The following is a 21,528-nucleotide window of genomic DNA, read 5'->3' as shown; positions in this document are numbered from 1 at the left end:
AAAGACGTTTATGCGTTCTTCGTTACGGATTGTTACGCGGCCTACAGTGCCATCCTGGGGAGAGATTGGATTCATCGAAGCTATTATGTTCCGTCAACACTCCACCAAGAGCTGATTATATGGAACAGGGTGACAGATAAGGCTGAGATAATTAAAGCAGACCCTCGCCCTTTCTATGTTTCAGCGAATTATGTAGATGCCAGGTACTATTTGGAGCCAATTACTCCATTGCAAGTCAGTAACATCGACAACAAAGGCTGCCCCACAGGGGTGACGGCTTCTGAGTTAGCACAGTGAAGGCTCACGCTTGCAAGAGAAGACCTAGCAAGGCCCGGCCATGCTGTGCCCCACGCAATGGGTAATTAATGGATTACGACCTTCCAGAGGAAGGGATAGAGGCCTTCTATTCCTTGTACGAGAGGCTATCATCATACTTGGTGGAAAAAGAGGCCTATGATCGAGTCGCGACCTTAGAAATTGTTAATGAAGAGTTCTCTGACCAAGAAGAGGAGGAAGAAGAGATTCAGATTGCTCCAGCGGCATTGGATGACACACCTCCGATGGTGAGGGACCCTACTGAGAAAGTCAATCTAGGAACAACTGATGAGCCTATAGAAGTGGCTATCAGCGCTTACTTAGAGCCTAGCGAGAAACAGAGGCTCGTCGACTTATTGTTGGAATTCAAGGACTGCTTCGCGGAAAAATACGAAGACATGCCAGGCCTATCACCAGACTTAGTATGCCACCAACTACCAACGTTGCCTGATAAGAGGCCTGTGAAGCAAGAGCGGCGAAGAATGAACTCGGAAACCCAAGTTCTGGTCAAAGAGGAAGTCGAAAAAATGCACAAGTCGGGCATTATCAGGGTAGCCAAGTACAATCAGTGGCTGTCCAATATAGTGCCTGTTCGCAAGAAGAGTGGCAAAATAAGGGTCTGTGTGGATTATAGAGACCTTAATTTGGCCACACCTAAAGACGTCTACCCCATGCCGGTTGCGGACATGTTGGTAGACGCAGTTGCAGGGCACGAACTGTTGTCTTTCATGGACGGCACAGCGGGATATCACCAAATTCCGGTTGCTGAGGAAGATAGACACAAGACTGCATTCCGCTGCCCTGGGTTCGCAGGAGTTTTTGAGTATGTGGTCATGCCTTTTGGACTAAAGAATGCCGGAGCAACATATCAGAGAGCCATGAACCTGATCTTCCATGACATACTTGGGAAGATCTTAGAGGTTTACATTGATGACGTCGTCGTGAAGTCTAAGAAGAGTGGAGATCACTTCACGGATCTCAGAAAAGTTTTCGAGCGCATGCAGCTACACAAGCTCAAGATGAATCCTGCCAAGTGTGTTTTTGGAGTTCAGGCAAGAGATTTCCTGGGATTCATTGTCCATCAAAGAGGCATTGAGGTCCCTGAGGATAAAGCAAACGCGGTCATCAATGCATCTCCCCACGAACGAAGAAAGAGTTACAGCGACTACTGGGTAGGATCAACTTTTTGCGACGATTCATTTCTAACTCTTCAGGCAAAATCCATCCGTTTTCCCCACTGTTGAAGTTGCAAGGACAGAATGAGTTTGTGTGGGAACCTAAACATCAAGAGGCTTTCGACAAAATCAAGGCCTATCTGGCGAGCCCGCCAGTGCTTGTTCCTCCTAGAGCGGGATTTCCATTAAAGTTGCATGTTTCAGCAGCTGAGGCTTCCATTGGCAGCCTTCTCGCTCAGGATGATGCAAATGGTGTTGAACATGCCATCTTTTACCTCAGTAGGACACTCACAGATTGCGAAACAAGGTACACTCCAATGGAAAAGCTGTGTCTTACATTATACTTCTCAGCGTGCAAGTTGCGGCATTACATGTTGTCCTTTACTACTTGCATCATTGCTCAAACCGATCTAGTCAAATATATGCTGTCGCGACCTATCTTGAGAGGCCGTATTGGCAAGTGGGTGCTCGCATTATCAGAATTCTCGCTACAGTATGTGCCACAGAAAGCAGTAGAGGGGCAAGCCATAGCAGACTTTCTGGCACATCACCCTATGCTGGATGTCCTCGCGGTTAGAGATTTAGAGGTCGTTGCCACAACTTTAGATCGCCCGGATTTAGTGTGCTTGCCAGAGTACGCCGTGATTTATCAAGCCACAGTCTCACTCCAACCTTGGGTGTTATATTTTGACGGGTCAAGAACAGATACGCTAGCAGGAGCAGGGGTTGTCTTGGAAAACCCGGCCGGCGATCGATTTTCCTACTCTTTCCAGTTGGAGTTCCAGTGTACCAATAACCAAGCAGAGTATGAGGCCCTCATTATAGGCCTAGAAGTACTACTGGAAATGGGAATCAGGGATGTACAAATACTTGGCGACTCTCTCTTGGTTATCAATCAGTTGTGCAACGAGTTCAGATGCAATAGCTTCACGTTGGTTCCTTATGGGAACAGGGCATTAAACCTGTTGGTCCAGTTTGATAACATACATCTAGAGTACATTCCTCGCGAGCAAAATTTTGCAGCGAACGAGTTGGCCCAACTGGCAACAGGGGTAACATTGAGATATGGCGTGCGGGAAATAATCCTTAAAGTCGAGCGTCGCACGCTTCCTTCATGGATGGTGAGAAGAGATCCTCCAGATGATACCTCAGTCGCGACCCTGGAACCCATTGACGTGGATTGGCGCATCCCTTTGATCGCTTATCTCAAGCAGCGAGATCCCACTTCTGACAGGAAGATTCGTTTTCTTGCACTAAATTACTTTCTTAGAGGTGACGAGCTGAGACGACGCGGCGAAGATGGCATAGACTTCAGATGTGTTTATGGCTGTGAAGCGAAACAACTTATGCGCGAAGTTCATTCCGGCATTTGCGGTGCTCACCAAGCAGGTCCAAAAATGCGATGGTTGCTCAGACGACATGGATATTTTTGGCCCAGTATCTTGAAGGATTGCATCGCATTCGGTAAAGGTTGTTTGGACTGCCAAGCTCATGGGCCGGTCCAGCATGTCCCTAATGTTCCAATGCAACCCATTATTAAGCCTTGGCCAGCAAGGGGATGGGCGCTAGATTTAATTGGGATGATTCACCCACATTCATCACTTCAGCACAAGTTCATCATCGTCGCGACCGATTTCTTTACAAAATGGGTCGAAGCAGAACCTTTGAAAGAAGCATCTGGTGGTGCGTTGCGACAATTCCTATTTAGGAACATCATATGCAGATTTGGTATCCCAGAAGTTTTTGTTTCGGACCGGGGGCAGCTTTCATGGGTGGTGAAGTTGATAAACTGGCAAAGGAATGGGGAATACATTTCGTCCATTCCAGTCCTTATTATGCTCAGTCTAACGGTCAAGCGGAGGCCAGCAACAAAATCATCATCACTTTGCTGAAGAAAATGTTGGAAGCTAATCCGCGACAATGGCATGAGACCCTTTATGAGACTCTTTGGGCCTACCGCACATCAAAGCGAAATCCCACCGCGACTACACCTTATGCTTTGATGTTTGGCCATGACGCAGTCCTGCCTTTGGAAGTCAACGTCCAATCATTACGAGTCCAAGAGCAACATCATCTCATTGGAGAAGACTACGTTCAGGCTATGTGGCAGGAACATGAAGACCTTAGCGAAAAGCGCTTGGAGGCTTTAGATAGTTTGGTCATGGAAAAGCAACGAGTCGCTCGAGCCTATGACAAGCGAACAAGGGGAAGGAATTACAGTGAAGGAGAGTTGGTTTGGAAAGCAGTTCTCCCGCTTGGCGAAAAATTAGATGGTCGTGGCAAATGGACTCCAAGATGGGAAGGCCCGTACATCATTCATAAAATCTTAGGGAAAGGAGCTTTTCATCTCAAGGACCTGGATGGAGATGTCCATCATAACCCTATCAATGGGAGATACTTGAAGAAATAGTTTCTCAATGTCTGGGACTCAGAGGAGTCGTAGACAGTTTATTCGCATAAGACATGGGGGACAATTCTAGTGTTCCTACTCTTGCAAAGCCCATTCATGAAGGCCTGTTTTTGGAGGCCCATAATCATTTCTTCGCTATGCCTAGCAACACTAGGGGGAAACACTATACAATACTAAGTCCATTTAGCAAAAAAAAAAAAAAAAAATTACAACTCTTCGGGGGCAATTCTAAGTGTCCCTACACTCGCGAAGCTACCAAGCCGAGTCAGCGGCTCCAGAAACTTTTTCTAGCTTTGCCCTCGCAGGAAAGGCTGAGCTCAAGAGAAATGTAAGAGCCACCACCGTGACCACCACCTCCATCGGAAGTAGTCTTCATGTTGCCAAAGATGTCCTCACTGTGCATGGGAAACAGTGGAAGGGTTTTAATCTCCTGGTGATCGTCCCCTCGTTGTTCCATTATGGATCCACCAACACCAGCAGAACTAGTTGACCCAAAATTGAGATTATTGGATCCACCAACAAGCCCTGATCTTTGCTTGGGCACTTGAACATCCGAAGTGAGCTTATTGTTCTTCAGCTTCTCCCGAGCCCTTTGATTCTGGAACCAATAAAAAACGTTCTTGTTCTCGATCTCTCCGTACCATTTTAGCTGGAGAGTGATCCTCTGAACCTGCTCTACAGTGGGGGACTTAACTCCCTTGTCATCGTAAAGCTCCTTGAGGATTCTTATCTGATCTCTAGTAGGAAGCCACCTGGTATTACACTGCGTGCAATGCATGTTAGGACTACTCTTGGCTGCTTTGTTGCTTCCTCCATCCTCGGTTGGATGCCGGTTTTGTGGTTCCATTGATGATGGATTGAGAGAATGTGAGAATGGAAGAGTGATGATGATAAGTAATTAAGAAAGATTGTTGTTGATGAAACGATTTTGGGATTGGAAATTTGGGTTTATAATGTGGAGGGAGATATAGGCATGCAAATGTCCACCCTTGCATGGACGGTCAAAGAGAAGAGTCAAGTGTCAGTAAAGTGTGATTAAAGTTTCCCTAAATTTCGGAAAAGAAGGAATTATTGGCGCGTGAGAGAACCGAACGGTTTTCGAGGATGTAACTATTCCATTTTCAATATTATCTTCTCATGGTGGAGTTTTCAACAGCTAATTAATGCGAATTGAGTTGGGTCCAGTAAGTGGATCCAAAAGATAAATATTTTCTCAAAACCCTCGTCGCGAGGCTCTTTTTGACGCGGAGCATATTTTAAAAGTTCATATTATTTTTTAATATGCAACTAGGGGGGCCTATATTTGGGGCCTTGCGAGACACAATTATTGGCTTCTCACGGGTATTTGAATATCAGGATAAGAAAATATTATTCATAAAGTGGTTTTGCGACCAAAAGCAGTACATTCATTACAAAGCCAAAAGTGGCTAGAATACAAAACAGGAATCTTCGGATATCTTCTGAATCTTTTCTCAAGTGGAAGTAGCTATGGAATCCAGCGTCGGGTTGAGCCGCGCCATTATCTCAAGGAAGGCAGACTTCAGGGAAGGAAAAAGAGGAGTAACGGAGCCACCGCGCCCCCTTTACATGGAAACGGCAGAGGAATACAACATAGGCTTGGCCAACGCCAGTATCCATGAGAAGGGGAGACTCTAGTAAAAGAAAATGGAGCCTCCAAGCCCCCTCAATTGGAAGTAGCTATGGAATCCAGCGCCGGGTTGAGCCGCGCCATTATCTCCTTGAGGGCAGAGAGTGAAGGAACCGAATATCAGCTTGAGTCTCTGCACCCCCTCTAGCCTTGGTAACCACCATTAGCTGGACGTGAAGTACAGGAACAGCCATTCTGTAGCTTGAACCCATTCCTTCAAAGAGTCCATCCCTTCTCATCCCTCCAAGATTCTATCAAGAAGAGAAAGGGGGAGAAGGAGGTGAGAACCAAAGCCTCTTCCATCTGGAGGGCACAACACGGGTCGGGTCTAGAAGGAAGGAAACAGAGGAGGAAAGACGAACCTCAACTTGGCTTCCCTCCCTTCCTCAATTTGCTCCGCGTATGGGATTTTCTAAAAAAATGACTCGCATGATCGTGGATCCCACACTCGGAGCCCCTCGCGTTTCTAAACCAATCTGAAGCCTGGCATTGTTGTTGCAGAACTCCATAAGGCCGAAACAAGGGGTTGCCTGAGATTACGCCATAAGGCCTAACCCGGGCTTGAGATTACGCCATAAAGCCTAAGATTTAGAGGCTAAGGGTCATTTCATGAGGGGAAGATTTGTGTAAGAGGAGAAAAAGAAGCAAGGACTGAAAGGCCATTTCTTGAATGTTTCAGAAGATTTGTTGTGAGTATTCCCTACCCAAAATACAACAATTTATAGGGACTTCAGGCAAATCTCCACCCTTGGATGGATGGTTAAAGAGTCAAACCGATGTCAGTAAATCAAGATTAGTGATTCCAAATCTCGGGATAAATGGACTAGTAGCATGTGAGGCTCCAATACCAAAACGGTTTTCGAGGAGGGATGATTGGCTCGTGAGGAGACTGAACGGTTTTCGAGAAGGCCTACAGAGATTGGCCCGCGAAGCTTAATTTCTAGCAAAGTTCCTCCAGCGAAGGTTCGCCTCAATGGCACTAGCTTCGGCCTGAGTGGCCCGTTCTCTGACACGGACCAGGTTGCGGCCCATTTCTTCAGAAGCAGCCAAAGGTTCATCGAGTTGGGTTTCTTCTGCAACAATCGCATTCTGAACAGACAGTCAGCAAACAAGGTAGATACTTGCTGCTATACACATGGCGAAGCTACCACCAAGGAAGAGAAGGATCATCATTCGAGATCAAAAGAAGTTTCCTTATCATGGGGGGCACACTAAATTTCTAATCTCCTACAGCCTGCTGACGCGCTCTTGGGAAGCGCGCAATTTAACCCTGAAATATCGTTAGTAGTATAAGCAAATAGGGATCGTTCTATTCCGGGGATTGAGGGTACACCTGTAATTGTGTAACAAATAAAGAAAAGTATTATTTACAAAAATAAAATAAAGAATATAAATATATACAATTGTATAAACAAATAAAGAATTAAAATAATAAAGTATTATTTACAAAAATAAAATAAAGAATAAATATATACAAGTAAACACAAATAAGGGGGGGGGGGTTTAGGATTCTTAAAATTAAAATTAAAATAAATAAAATAAAGAAAACGTAAAAACATGTATACAAGGGTGGAACGCAAGGAACAAAGATCAAAATCAATTCCATGTAATCAAATTCGATTCAAACCCTATAATTGTTCTTCTAAGTCATGAGAGAGGAGTTGATCATGTGAAACATTCGAAAGCAAATGATTTCCCATATTTTACTTTTCAATGCTAATTAACCTAAGCGAAAGCACCTAGATTAATCCTATCAAACATGCAATCAAGCCCTAGAAAGCTAGTCAATCATGACATGTTCAACGCATTAGACATAGAGAAAGGCTATCAACTCAAGTGTACAACTTAGTATGGAAAAGTCCACCTAATTGCAATCCTCTTTAATTAAATTCGGTCTTTGCACAAAACCTTTACTACTTTGATTCAAGTTTACACAAAACGAAAAGTCGATTTCATGTTCTTAAACCTAGCACCAATTATATCAAAACCCTAAGTGTTTGCAACCACATAAGATTAAAATACAAAAGTTTTCTATCATGCAAATTTAATCAAACAAACCCACATAAGCAACATAAAAATCAACATATAGAAATCACAACTTTATCTCAAAACATATAAACGGGCTTTAAACTTTGCCCTTAACATTATTTGTTAACTAGAATTCATAGTCTTACAAAATCAAACAAAGAAAACAAGAGAAATGATATAATACACCTTGAAAGATGAATGATAAAGCCTTGAAATGAAGAACTTGAAGATCCTTGAAAGCAAGCAATCTTCTAGGGACGACACAAGGGTGGATGGCGGTTAGGAAATTGATGTATTGCATGGCTTCTCTTTCTCTTGGCTTGAAAATGAAGAACAAGAAAACTAGAGAATGAAAAAGAAATATGGAGAGGAAATGGAGAGACAAAGAAGATGGAATGGATGAAGGAATTGGTGGGAAAATGAAAACTAAGGAAAATGGAGAGGAAATGGAGAGACAAAGAAGATGAGATGGATGAAGGAATTGGTATTTTGAAAGTGAGAGGAGAAGTGTATTTATAGCCCAAAAAATGATGAATGGAGGGTGGAGATGAACATAAATGAAGGGCTAGATATGTTAGACAAATTTGTAAAAAATATCTTCCCACTTGTTTATCACTTGTTCAACTTGAATTGATTTTCCTCCTCAAGATTTTCCACTTGGTTGCAACTTTGATTTTCCTCCTCAAGATTTTCCACTTGGTTGCAACTTTGATTTTCCTCCTCAAGATTTTCCACTTGCTTGGAGGTCCTAAAAATAGAAACTAATAAGAAAAATAGAAACTTTCCTAAAATGAAAAATGGCAACTTACTAAAAATGATAAATAGAAACTACAAAAATATAAACTTTCTACAAATAGGAACTTTCCCAATCAAAGAATGGAAACTTTCCTAAACAGGATTTTAATAAGGAAATAACGTAAGAAATGTAGGGAAATGCAGTTAAAACGTCGCATTAAAATGCTCCTATCAAATTCCCCCACACTTAGCTTTTGCTAGTCCCTTAGCAAAATCACACTAAGACACACACTAAGACTCAACGAAAATTAAAGACTCTACAAAAACAATGACTCTATTGCCCTTCAACTTTTTGTCTCAGAAATCTCCTACTTTCACAACATCAAGATTAGCACTCAACCAAGAATCAATATGTAGATATTCAAGAGTTAATTAAAACATATAATCCACACATACACAAGTAGGACTTGGTTGTAATAATGGTGATGGTTTCTGTTAAGCATGCTTCGAACAAGTATGATTCATATCCTCACAAGGTATATCCACTCTTTCTTCTCTCAGAATTCAAGACCATGCTTAAAAGCTTATAATCACTCAATTATATGTGAGAGAAAATATTTTGAGGCAATCAAATAGCTCACATATATAAGAAACGAAAAGCACTTTGTGAATATAATTTTTTGAAAAGATCTCATGAAGGATATCAACTACTTGCACGGATGGACCCAAGCCATAGGTTCAACTCTTGTAACTCATCTCCACAAATCAAAGGCTGTCCCATCTTAAGGATCAAGAAGGTCTTATTAAGGGTTGTAATGGGGCCAAGGCTCAAGGTTTTAAGAAACGAAAGGTAAGGAATTTCACAAAGTGTCCTAAAAACCTAGCAGAGCTCATGTAGATGTAGAGACTTCTAGAAATCCACCAAGATATATCAAAACGTCACATCCCATAGAGGTTTTATGAAAGGGCCTAATGTCTTCATGTTGGGCCAAATCTTCACTCTAAACTTCCCTCGAACTAGTGAATTGGACAAAGACCAAATTTTCCAATAGTGAGTCTTCAATTCAAAACAAACTCCAAACTCACCAAGTATGGAGGACTAAAATCCATATACATTTTTTTTTTCTTTTCTTTCTTTTCATTTTCTAGCCGTACACATTTTTTTTTTCTTTTTCATTTCTTTTTCATGGCTTTCACATAAATTTTTTTTTTTTTTTTCATGGACAAGTCTACCCCCACACTTGAACTTTCACCTCTTCTCAATTTCAAATCCTCAAGTAAAGTCCCAAAATATAGCTCCGCTAAGTTTTTAGAACAAAGGGTAGGAGTGTAGCTATACTAAGGTTCAGGGTTAAGGATTTAAGGGTGATGAAAGAAAAGGCTTAATGTAAGCTCAAAGGGGTTTATCTAAGGGAGTCCCACGACGGGCACAAATAGGGACACATGCTTATTTAGCAATGGTGGTAATTCCTAGGTTGCCTCTATCCCTTCTAGAATCAGGGCCATGTATTGACAAAAGTCTCAACAAGCACAAGAGCGAATTCTAGCATTCTCTAGTCCATCAAACTTAATCTATGGCAAGCAATCAATCAAATGAAAGAATAATGAGATCATCAAAACATCGCCAAGAAATTAAGAATATATTTTTCAATTATCACTCCAAGAAAAAGGGACATGGCTCAAATATCTCACATGGGCTTTTATGAATCAAAACTTATCCTAACATGCTCATATTCTGTACCAAGGTTACGAAATCCATATCCACTACACATGCATGCATTTTTCATATATCTCAATTAACCAAAGAATACCATTTTAAAAATCATCTCAATTTTATGATCCTCTTTTAATCATGATTTCAGAGATATAGAATCATCCTAGACAGTTGAAAGGGCATTCTAAGACTCAAAAACAAAAACAAAAGTAACCAAAATTTTTTTAAAATTTTTGACATTTTTCGAATTTTTTTTGTATTTTTTCAATATATATGACTCAAGATAAAAGTGTAAATCCCTTCCCCCACACTTAAATATTGCATTGTCCTCAATGTAATCAATTATTAGCATGCAATGAAACACTTAAGCATATAGGGATGAAATTTACGAAAATGACTACTAAAACAAAGGAAAATTGGAGAAGTAAACGGGAAAGAGAAAGCAAATCTGCGTTGACGACTTCTCCACAGCTACGCTGGAATTGGGTTGCCTCCCAAGCAGCGCTTAATGTTTATAGTCTTTCAGCCTAGACTTGTACCTCCATTTACTCCTTTGGAGGAGCGGTATGCGGGCGAGTGGCTTTCGCATTTCCCTTGAGCTCAGCCTCAACTCCTACGGAGATGCAGACATGGCTTAGTATAGTGTAAATTTTTTTTTTTTAATTATATATATATATATATTTTTAAATATAGGACTCAAAAATAAAAGACAAAAAATATATATAGGACTCAAAATGAAAGACAAAAATATAAATCCCTTCCCCCACACTTAAATATTGCATTATCCTCAATGTAATCAATTAAAAGCATGCAATGAAATAAGTAAGCATAGATAGAAGACATTTACGAAAACAAATCCTAAAATAAAAACAAAAGAGAAAAATTGAAAAATAAAAAGAAATAGGGAAAGAGAAAGCAAATCTGATTATATTCTGAATTGGGTTGCCTCCCAAGTAACGCTTGTATTTTACGTCTTGCAGCCAGACGGTACCTACATTAAATAAAGTTAGTAACTATAATTAACAAAGAAATACAAAATAAAAACAAGTATAACTATTAATTACAAACTACAAGTATTAACAAGTATATTGTACACAAGACACAAGTTAAGTACTCAAGTGAGTCTAAAACGTGAAAAGTATTTTTACAAGTTTAAAGTGTGAAACAACAAAATAATTTACACGTATAGAGTATTCACAAGTATTTCTTTTATTATAAACATTATTGATATCGAATCAAATTCCAAGCGGTAAATCAAGTGAACGTGCGGCCCAAGTATAGTCGCCTAGACACAAACTCCCTTTCAAATCGTTTGGGCAACCTTACTGAAATGGCCAGGTGGGGGAGGACGAACACGAGAGGAAAAATCCATTTTGGCATGAGCTACTCCCACATAGTGGTTTAGGCCCATTTGCAAGCACTTCTGGATTCAAAAACCCGTCATGAACGTTGTCCCCTTCCTAGACACCATTCCACATAGGCTATACTTACTAAGATGAAAAAGTTCATAAGTGTGAAGACAGTTCAACAAGTGTTAATAAAGGCCGCCCTCAACCTTAAGGGACCTGAGCCAGGTACCAATAAGGGGTTTAGGCCAATATTAACAAAAGAGACTTCACCTATTCCTCTCAATTTACAACCTACAATTAAAATTCGTGTTCAATAATATAAATAACATCCTAGTTAATTTAAACTAAGTTTCAAACAATTTATATACAACAAATATATACAATAAATGACACAATTTAACAAGTGATTTTTCAATCCCCGGCAACGGCGCCAAAAATTGACGCGCTCTTGGGAAGCGCGCAATTTAACCCTGAAATATCGTTAGTAGTATAAGCAAATAGAGATCGTTCTATTCCGGGGATTGAGGGTACACCTGTAATTGTGTAACAAATAAAGAAAAGTATTATTTACAAAAATAAAATAAAGAATATAAATATATACAATTGTATAAACAAATAAAGAATTAAAATAATAAAGTATTATTTACAAAAATAAAATAAAGAATAAATATATACAAGTAAACACAAATAAGGGGGGGGGTTTAGGATTCTTAAAATTAAAATTAAAATAAATAAAATAAAGAAAACGTAAAAACATGTATACAAGGGTGGAACGCAAGGAACAAAGATCAAAATCAATTCCATGTAATCAAATTCGATTCAAACCCTATAATTGTTCTTCTAAGTCATGAGAGAGGAGTTGATCATGTGAAACATTCGAAAGCAAATGATTTCCCATATTTTACTTTTCAATGCTAATTAACCTAAGCGAAAGCACCTAGATTAATCCTATCAAACATGCAATCAAGCCCTAGAAAGCTAGTCAATCATGACATGTTCAACGCATTAGACATAGAGAAAGGCTATCAACTCAAGTGTACAACTTAGTATGGAAAAGTCCACCTAATTGCAATCCTCTTTAATTAAATTCGGTCTTTGCACAAAACCTTTACTACTTTGATTCAAGTTTACACAAAACGAAAAGTCGATTTCATGTTCTTAAACCTAGCACCAATTATATCAAAACCCTAAGTGTTTGCAACCACATAAGATTAAAATACAAAAGTTTTCTATCATGCAAATTTAATCAAACAAACCCACATAAGCAACATAAAAATCAACATATAGAAATCACAACTTTATCTCAAAACATATAAACGGGCTTTAAACTTTGCCCTTAACATTATTTGTTAACTAGAATTCATAGTCTTACAAAATCAAACAAAGAAAACAAGAGAAATGATATAATACACCTTGAAAGATGAATGATAAAGCCTTGAAATGAAGAACTTGAAGATCCTTGAAAGCAAGCAATCTTCTAGGGACGACACAAAGGTGGATGGCGGTTAGGAAATTGATGTATATCATGGCTTCTCTTTCTCTTGGCTTGAAAATGAAGAACAAGAAAACTAGAGAATGAAAAAGAAATATGGAGAGGAAATGGAGAGACAAAGAAGATGGAATGGATGAAGGAATTGGTGGGAAAATGAAAACTAAGGAAAATGGAGAGGAAATGGAGAGACAAAGAAGATGAGATGGATGAAGGAATTGGTATTTTGAAAGTGAGAGGAGAAGTGTATTTATAGCCCAAAAAATGATGAATGGAGGGTGGAGATGAACATAAATGAAGGGCTAGATATGTTAGACAAATTTGTAAAAAATATCTTCCCACTTGTTTATCACTTGTTCAACTTGAATTGATTTTCCTCCTCAAGATTTTCCACTTGGTTGCAACTTTGATTTTCCTCCTCAAGATTTTCCACTTGGTTGCAACTTTGATTTTCCTCCTCAAGATTTTCCACTTGCTTGGAGGTCCTAAAAATAGAAACTAATAAGAAAAATAGAAACTTTCCTAAAATGAAAAATGGCAACTTACTAAAAATGATAAATAGAAACTACAAAAATATAAACTTTCTACAAATAGGAACTTTCCCAATCAAAGAATGGAAACTTTCCTAAACAGGATTTTAATAAGGAAATAACGTAAGAAATGTAGGGAAATGCAGTTAAAACGTCGCATTAAAATGCTCCTATCACCTGCCCAAGTTTCGCCAGATCCATGGGGGCCAATAAAGTTGGCAAAGGAAGCGTCAGTTCATGACAAAGGCAATTCAGTAGTGGCATTCAAGCTTTATGGCCTATTTAGAGGCCTATATGGAAACAGTCAAGCCAATACAAGTGGCTTTGGAGCAACAACATTATAACAGTAGTGCTGATTCAAGACCTCTTCAGTCAAGACAGAAACCTTTGACTTCAAGGTCTGGGGGGCAATGTTTGGACCCAAAATGAGCATTTTGACCTGACAAGGCGTGTCTTGGAGAAAATGAGCCAATGTCAGTGGCTCAAGCTATATATTGTCGACAAGCTCGAAATATATATTTAGAGGCTAAATAAAACCTACCGTGGAAACATGAAAAGTCAACTTTAACACATTTTCCTACTTCGGCTAGGAGAAACCGAGCTAAACAAGGAAAGAGGGGCGGAAGACTAACCAAATCAAATCTAAATGAGCTAAAACTTTCCATATTAATACTAGACATCTCAAGGATCATTTCTTATGAAGAGTTCCAGAGCTAGTTATGAGTGGAAGGTCTTCATATAATCAGTCCAATTTTCTGCATAAGCAAAATTGGAAAACTGGACCTGTAAGAGGTCCAGCAGCATTTCCGGCCCAACCACATGGAAATAAATTCTGAAATTTTACCAAGATGATCTAGACTCATAGTGGAACATTTTTTATGAAGAAGTCGAAGGCTCATTTTGAAGTCTTGTTGGAGAAATAATTGAAGGAATAAAGGAGCCGAAAGTGATTCAAAATCACTCCAAAATTCATCATTTTTACCTCCATTATCTCCATTTAGTGCTCCACCTCCACCTCCACTATCTCCAATTAGTGCTCCACTATCATTTGTTTAATGCCAACTGCTTTGGCATGGTAGCCTATAAATAGAGGTTACAAATTCATCACAAAACACACATTCACAACATCAAAACATCTCTAAGATGATCTAAGTTCTCTCTAGAGCAACCTCTCTAAGAGCAACTCCTCTCCTTCTCTTTCTCTTACCGGTGATCACACTCCTAGTCCTAGTCTTCTCAGAAGCCGACTTTCAGTGCCACCAAACCCAAACCAGCCAAGCAAGGGTAACGCCCTAGCAACCCAGCCAAACTAAAGTCACGCTTTAGCAAGTTCTCCTCACTTCCTAGTGGTTCTCGCTCTGCTCGATCTACAACATCGAGTATCGATTGTGATTTTTGAAGAAGCTCAGCAAAAGTCCTCACCACGAGGCACAAAGAATCCCACGACGAGGTTGGTGCTCTCCTCGTCCACAAAGAAGTCAGGTCAAGGGACACCCCCGACGATCGCACCCGAACGGTGCTGGCACGCCCGCGCAGAAAAGAGACTGTTGACCAGCTGCAATAAATTTGGAGCCAAACAGGGACAATCATGTTGGGCATGAATTGGGGACTCAACTTCTTCATCACAAAACGGACATTGGGTATCAATATCAATACCTCTTTCACTAAGCCTGCCTCGTGTAGGAAGAATATTAGAGGCCGCCTTCCAAGCACAAACCTTCACATTACCTGGCACGGGGGCATTCCATAATTGTTTCCAAAGAACTAGACTAGAGTTAGGATTAGAAGGCTCATCTTCAAGAATCTTACACCTAGAAATATGATAAGCAGACTTCACTGTAAATCTGCCTTTTCTGTCAGCATCCCAAATCCATTTGTCTGCATGGTTCTGAGGGCTAAGTGGGAGTGTATGTATCTTCTGAACAATATGTGTAGGGAATAAATGAGATAAAAGAGTAGTGTCCCACACACCTGGAGCAAGAAATAGATCTGCAACCACAGTAGCTCGATCAGACCTATACAGACTCAAGTCCTCCCCCATGAGCCAGGGATCTGCCCAGATATTTAGTGGTTGTCCCATTGCCAATATGTCTCCAGATACCTGCCCGTAGAATATCTCTACCTTGCACGATACTCCTGCAAGCATAAGAGGGTTGCGCCCCCAAAGTTGCTTCCCAAAAATTACAATGGGGAAAATACAAAGCTTTTAAAAGATGGCCAATTAAAGAATCCGGGTTTTGGATTAACCTCCACCCTTGCTTTGCTAACATGGCAAGATTAAAAGCAAATAAATGTCGAAAGCCCATACCTCCTGATTACACGCATCTCTATGCATGTAATTTTATCTAAAACACTATAAATAAGCCAATTCTCAAGTCAATTATTATGTAATTAATGTATTTTGTTTATTTTATAGAAAATAAGTGGAGTTACGGAAATTGATAGCAAAATGTGCGAAATCATCGTAGCAAGGTGGAGTTTTCAATAAAGGTGGATGTTGTCAGCTCTAGATCAAAGCATCCTTAATTAACCATTAGTCTTAATTATTGGCCTGCACGTTAGCATAATTGAAAGGGTCCATACTCCATAATCATGTATCTTGGTGACACGTGGCAGAAATTCAATTAATCATTTGGTTTAAATATGCAAAGAAGGAGTACAGCAGTTCATTCTTTCTCTTACTGCCAAACGCACAGCAACACGTGTTATCCTTGCACCATTCAACCAGTTTACTCATAACACATGGCACACTAGTCTTTCCTTGTTCAATTAAAGCTGCAAATCCATTCGCATCTCATCCATCAGGGGAGAACCCTAGAGACACAGAGAGCGCCAAAACGCAAAAGGGAAGGGCTTTGCCCTTTCCCATCAGTTCCATCCCTTCTTCCCACAACAAACCACCACTATTTCTTTCTCTTCTCATATACCCACCAAGACAACAACCTCACACCTAACCAATTTTCATCATCTTGTCCAAGGATTTGGGTTAGGTATAGAGAAAGTATAATTCCAAGCTAGTCATGCTCACTCTCTAATGTTGGTTTCTCTCTCTTTTCTCAACTCTATACTCTCTTAATTTATTGTAATTTGATTAATTTTGTTGTGGGTTTGTTGATGGGTTATGAGTAATTTCCTTGTTGGTGGTTAGGGTTGTGTCCCTTACCCAAATTTTGTGTAAAAGATGTTTAATTTAATATAAATGATGCAATTTTCGTATGATGGATGCTTATATATATTTTTGTTGGGTTAAAATGCGTGTCTAGGAGCCTAGTCAACTCTAGGGTGTGTATTTTGAGCATGTTTAGGATGGAGTTAGAGGCTTGACCCCCTCTAATTCCTAAGCTAGAAACCTTCAATTTCGTATTCGAGGGGTTATAAGCATGGTGATTTACACCCGTTGCATAATTGCGCGGGCGGGTCGCTTAGTAGTCTAATTCCTCGATCTCTACGCCTCTTGATGTGAATTAGTGACCCTTGAACCGGCTTTAATTCATGCCAAGTGAGTTCCTATGGCCCTTGAACCGGAGTAGGAATACCATGAAAGGGAATTTAGGTCCTTGATCCTTGAACCGCCTTGGATACGACTACCGCCAAAATCGGAAATATGCATCTACATTAGATTAGCTTTCGACACATGAAATTTGGTAAAGGAACCTCCCTAGCACCCGACATTCCCATTTATTTTTTTACACTTTTATTAATTTCTTTGCATTTTTATTAATTGCTTTACATTTCATTACATTTTGTTAATCTAAAATCATCTCTCAAAATATTGAATTTCGACTCATTGTAGATAATCACCACTAGGCTCTTAGTTGTGATTAGGCTTTGGTGAGAACCAAAACCGAGCATTTCTAGGGTTTGGTGCCTTAGATTAGTATTTTTTATTTTATTTTATTTTTCTTTTATTTGCTTAGTGACGTTATTTTCGATTATTTAAGGATTGTAGGTTTGCCACTAATCCCCGTGGTACGATAAACTTTGGGCATTATACTTCCCTAACTTGATAATGATACGTACGCTTGCATAAATATGTATCCAAGTCACCTCCCATGCTCTTGGGTTTACATAAAGCATCCCAAGCACCCCAATGCATAGACCGCTTCTCCTCCGTACTACCCCACCAAAACTGAGCACATAATTGGTGAAGTTCCTGAATAAGAGACTGAGGTAGCAGATAACAATTCATCGTATATAGAGGCATAGCCTGAGCTACTACCTTGATTAAGATCTCTCTACCAGCGCTGCTTAATAATTTAGACCGCCATCCAATCAGTTTCTTTGACAAGTTGTCTTTAATATAGGTAAATGTATCTGTCTTGGACCGGCCTACTAGAGTTGGGATACCTAGGTATTTCACATGCTTGTCTACCATCTGAACTCCCAGAATATTCGCCATATTTTCGCGCAAGTGGGGAAGCACACTCCTACTGAACACCACATTACTTTTCTGCAAGTTAACTTGTTGCACCGACGCTTTCTTATAAATATTAAGTAACTAACGAATAAGATAACAGTCCTGGGGACTAGCATAGGAATATAACATGCTATCATCAGCAAAGAGCAAGTGACTAATAACAGGAGCCCCATCACAAATGCATAAACCCTGCCATTGACCACTAGAAACAGCATGACAAATAAGAGCCGATAGACCTTCAGCACATAGCAGGAATAAGTAGGGTGAGATAGGGTCACCTTGCCTCAGACCTCGCTGCGGAGTAATGAAACCCCTGGCATTGCTATTAATGAGAAAGGAATAACGTACCGTGGACAGAAAAAACATAATCAGTTCCACCCATTGACTAGCAAAACCCATCTTAAGCATAATTTTCTGCAAAAAACTCCACTCCAGTCTATCATAGGCTTTGCTAATGTCCAACTTAAGAGCCAAAAAGCCCTCCTGACCCAGCTTCAATTTATGCATGTAGTGAGCCACCTCTGAAGCCACAAGTGTATTATCAGAGATTAGGCGATTTGGTACAAAAGCACTATGTTGAGAGGAAATAAGACCTGGTAGAAAGCTCTTCAACCTGTTAGCAACAACTTTGGAAGCAATCTTATAAATAACATTGCACAAAGCTATGGGTCTCAAGTGCGACATATTCACCACTTCTTTAATTTTGGAATCAAAACCACATGAGTAAAGTTCAAATCCGGGGGCATCTCCAAGTTAGTCAACATAGACATAACAGCATTACTCACTTCATGACCCACCAAGTCCCAATATTTCTGAAAGAAAGGAGACATATCATCAGGCCCCGGAGCTTTGGACGGGTGCATTTGAAAAAGAGCTTCTCGGATCTCCTCCATGCTATACGGAGCCAATAAGGTCTCATTCATTGAATCTGTGACCCTTGGCGCAATGGTTTGTAGTACCATCTCCTGAGCTTCCAAATCTGAAGGCTGAGAACTAAAAATAGATTGGAAATAATCCAAAACAACTTTATCGATCCCATTCTGTGAATCCTGCCAGACACCATTGTCATCAAAGAGACCCTTGACTTAATTTTTTTGTTGTCGATTAGAGGCTCTCTTATGGAAAAATTTGGAGTTCCTATCTCCATCTTTGAGCCATATTGCACGTGAACGTTGACGCCAGTAAGTCTCATCTATCGACATCAATTCGTTCAATCTTCTGGAAAGTTGCTGCTTAGCTTCCTGGTCATCTTGATCAAAGGGCTTCTATAATAGGGTGTTAAGCTGTGAGTGAACTACCTCCACCTCCTCCCTTCGGCTTCGGAAAATAGTGCTATCCCAAGTCAACAACTGGTTTCCAACTCCTCTTATTTTTCGACATAACAGAAGCATAGGGTTCCCATTATAAGACTCACTCCATACTTCCTCCACCTTCTGTGTAAAACCTTCATGAGCACACCACATTTCCTCAAAGCGGAACCGCCTTCTCCGTCTCTCCAGCTACGACGGCTCACAACGCACCTCCAGAAGAATGGGAACATGATCAGAACGACTAGGGTGCAAGTTCACCACCCTAGAGAAACCAAACTCTGTCCTCCATGCTGGTGAACAAGTGCCTCTGTCCAAACGCTCTTTAATGCCGGGACTGCTCCACGTGTAGATACCACCAGCAGCTCCCATGTCCTCCAAGTTACAGTCCGACAAAGCTTGCCGGAACGCCTGCATCTGGCCTTGACTTCGAAGCCGACTGCCTGACTTTTCCCCCAAGTCCAAGATCTCGTTAAAATCTCCAACAACAATCCATTTCTCAGCCGGATCAAGGGCCAAGGATCGCAATAAATCCCAAGAGACATGGCGTTGACCAGTTTCCAGGTGCCCGTAGAAGCCGGTGAAACGCCATTCCACTTTGTCTGGCCCTTTCACCATCGCATCAATGAAATACCTGTTCACATCTCTCACCTGGACAGAGATCGAATCATCCCACATCAATGCCAGACCTCTTTCTCTATCCACCCGATCAAAGTGAGCGATGTGAGGGAGTCCCACCGATCGAAGGAGTGTCTTATGCTGCTGTTTGGTGCAATGGGTTTCACTAAGAAACACCGAGCACGACTTATGCTTCTGAATCAATAACTTGAGGGCATGCCGAGTTCCTCTGTTCACAATACCTTGGCAATTCCAAATCAAACAATTCATGGTGTGGAGGCAAGGTGTCGAGAACCTACTGAAGCCGGAGATCGGCACTGCAGAAAACCCTAGAAACAGAGGCGGCAACCCTAGTTTCAAAATGGCTCGCTCTTGCATATATTCCAAATTTGCTTACTTGACCTCACTCTATTATGACTTATTAAATGACATATTTAACCCACTATAAAATGACAATTAAGGACAATAATTATACCAAAAATTTATGTAGACTTTCCAATTCAATAATATTAGATTGTATTCCTTATTATTTTTCTTATCTATTTTCATTTTCCAATTTCATTACATACTCATTAAAACATTCATATATATATATATATATATATATATATATATTTAATAAGAATTTAAAATATGATTAAGATCATGTGACATAAAAATGTATGATATATATGTTGAATGCATATTGGTGAGGGAAAACAAAATAAATTCTCTTATGATTTATGACCTAAACCTAAGTCAATCCATTATATTTGCGAAAAATTAAATAAATAAATAATTGATCATGTGGTACAAAAAATACAGAAAAAAATTAAAAAAACAAATGATTTTCTTTTTTTTTTAATAAAAAAAATGATTTCTTCATTTTTTTTTTTGCACATCTAAAATAGAAAAAAAAAAATTTTAACCAGAATAGTTCATGGCATTTTCTTATTGATTAGTCATTAATTTTTGAAACTCAAGTTTGATCAAGAAATGTATATTTAGTTAAGATTTATAGAGTAATTAGATCATTGAAATGATATTTTTTATTTTAAAGATAATAATTTTTTTGCAAATTATGAGTAAGGTTATTTGAGGAAGTTTACTGAGGTTTAGTAAGTAAATTTAGTATTTGAAAATTTGATAAGAGGTGTAAAAAGCACAGAGGTTCAGTGAGTAAATTTGGAGGTTCCAATAGAAAAACTCAAAATAGATGTGGCATTGATATATAATTGTATGTGAAGGACGACAAGTGTATCACGTCTTTCATATGTGGCGCAATATTGCGAGCATAGCAGATATGCAATAAGGAGAACATGACATGTAGCTCTGTGAACCTACTTTGCACAATTATAATAGGCATGTCCATGCTTTGGTTTTACATTGAAATAAGAAAACTTATCTTGTTTGGCGGTTTAGCTAAAAAACTTCGAACTACCATCCTGTGCTCGGAGCGATTCGTTGAATTCCTCCGAGAATCATGTGGTCAATGAACATCTGGATTGAAGTGTGTGACTGCTGATCCCTGACATGGGTGGACGACTGCTGTGTGGAGTTTAAGCGGCGCTCATATGTGTCGTAACATAGCGAACCTGGCTTCTATCAATTCTTAACGAATGAGATGAAGCTAGGTGGCTGAGGTGATAACCTAGTTGCTTGATGCTCAGCAGTGATTCACTGCTTGCACTCGCACTTGGCCGTGTTTTGCTAATGGCGCTTGGCTGTATTTTGATGGCGGTTGGTGGTTGGTGGGACTTTTAACGCCTAATGCACGATGATGATCTAAGAACATGGATTCTTGGCGGTGCTGT

The 21,528-nt window shown here is 39.9% G+C and overlaps 1 protein-coding gene across 1 annotated transcript; it reads left to right on the top strand.

Moving 5' to 3' along the window:
• Nucleotides 1–365: 365 nt before the first annotated feature.
• LOC112177435 lies at nt 366–3,900 on the top strand. The gene is made up of 5 exons (XM_024315724.1): nt 366–720; nt 901–1,145; nt 1,236–1,487; nt 1,985–2,954; nt 3,254–3,900. The coding sequence occupies exons 1-5, from the start codon at nt 366–368 to the stop codon at nt 3,898–3,900; spliced, it is 2,469 nt and encodes an 822-aa protein (XP_024171492.1).
• The last annotated feature ends 17,628 nt before the right edge of the window (nt 3,901–21,528 follow it).

This window comes from Rosa chinensis, chromosome 7 (genome assembly GCF_002994745.2).
Source record: "Rosa chinensis cultivar Old Blush chromosome 7, RchiOBHm-V2, whole genome shotgun sequence".
In the NCBI taxonomy this organism is placed as follows: Eukaryota; Viridiplantae; Streptophyta; class Magnoliopsida; order Rosales; family Rosaceae; genus Rosa; species Rosa chinensis.
The sequence above is the reverse complement of the archived record's forward strand: the minus strand, read 5'-3'. Positions and strand labels throughout refer to the sequence as shown.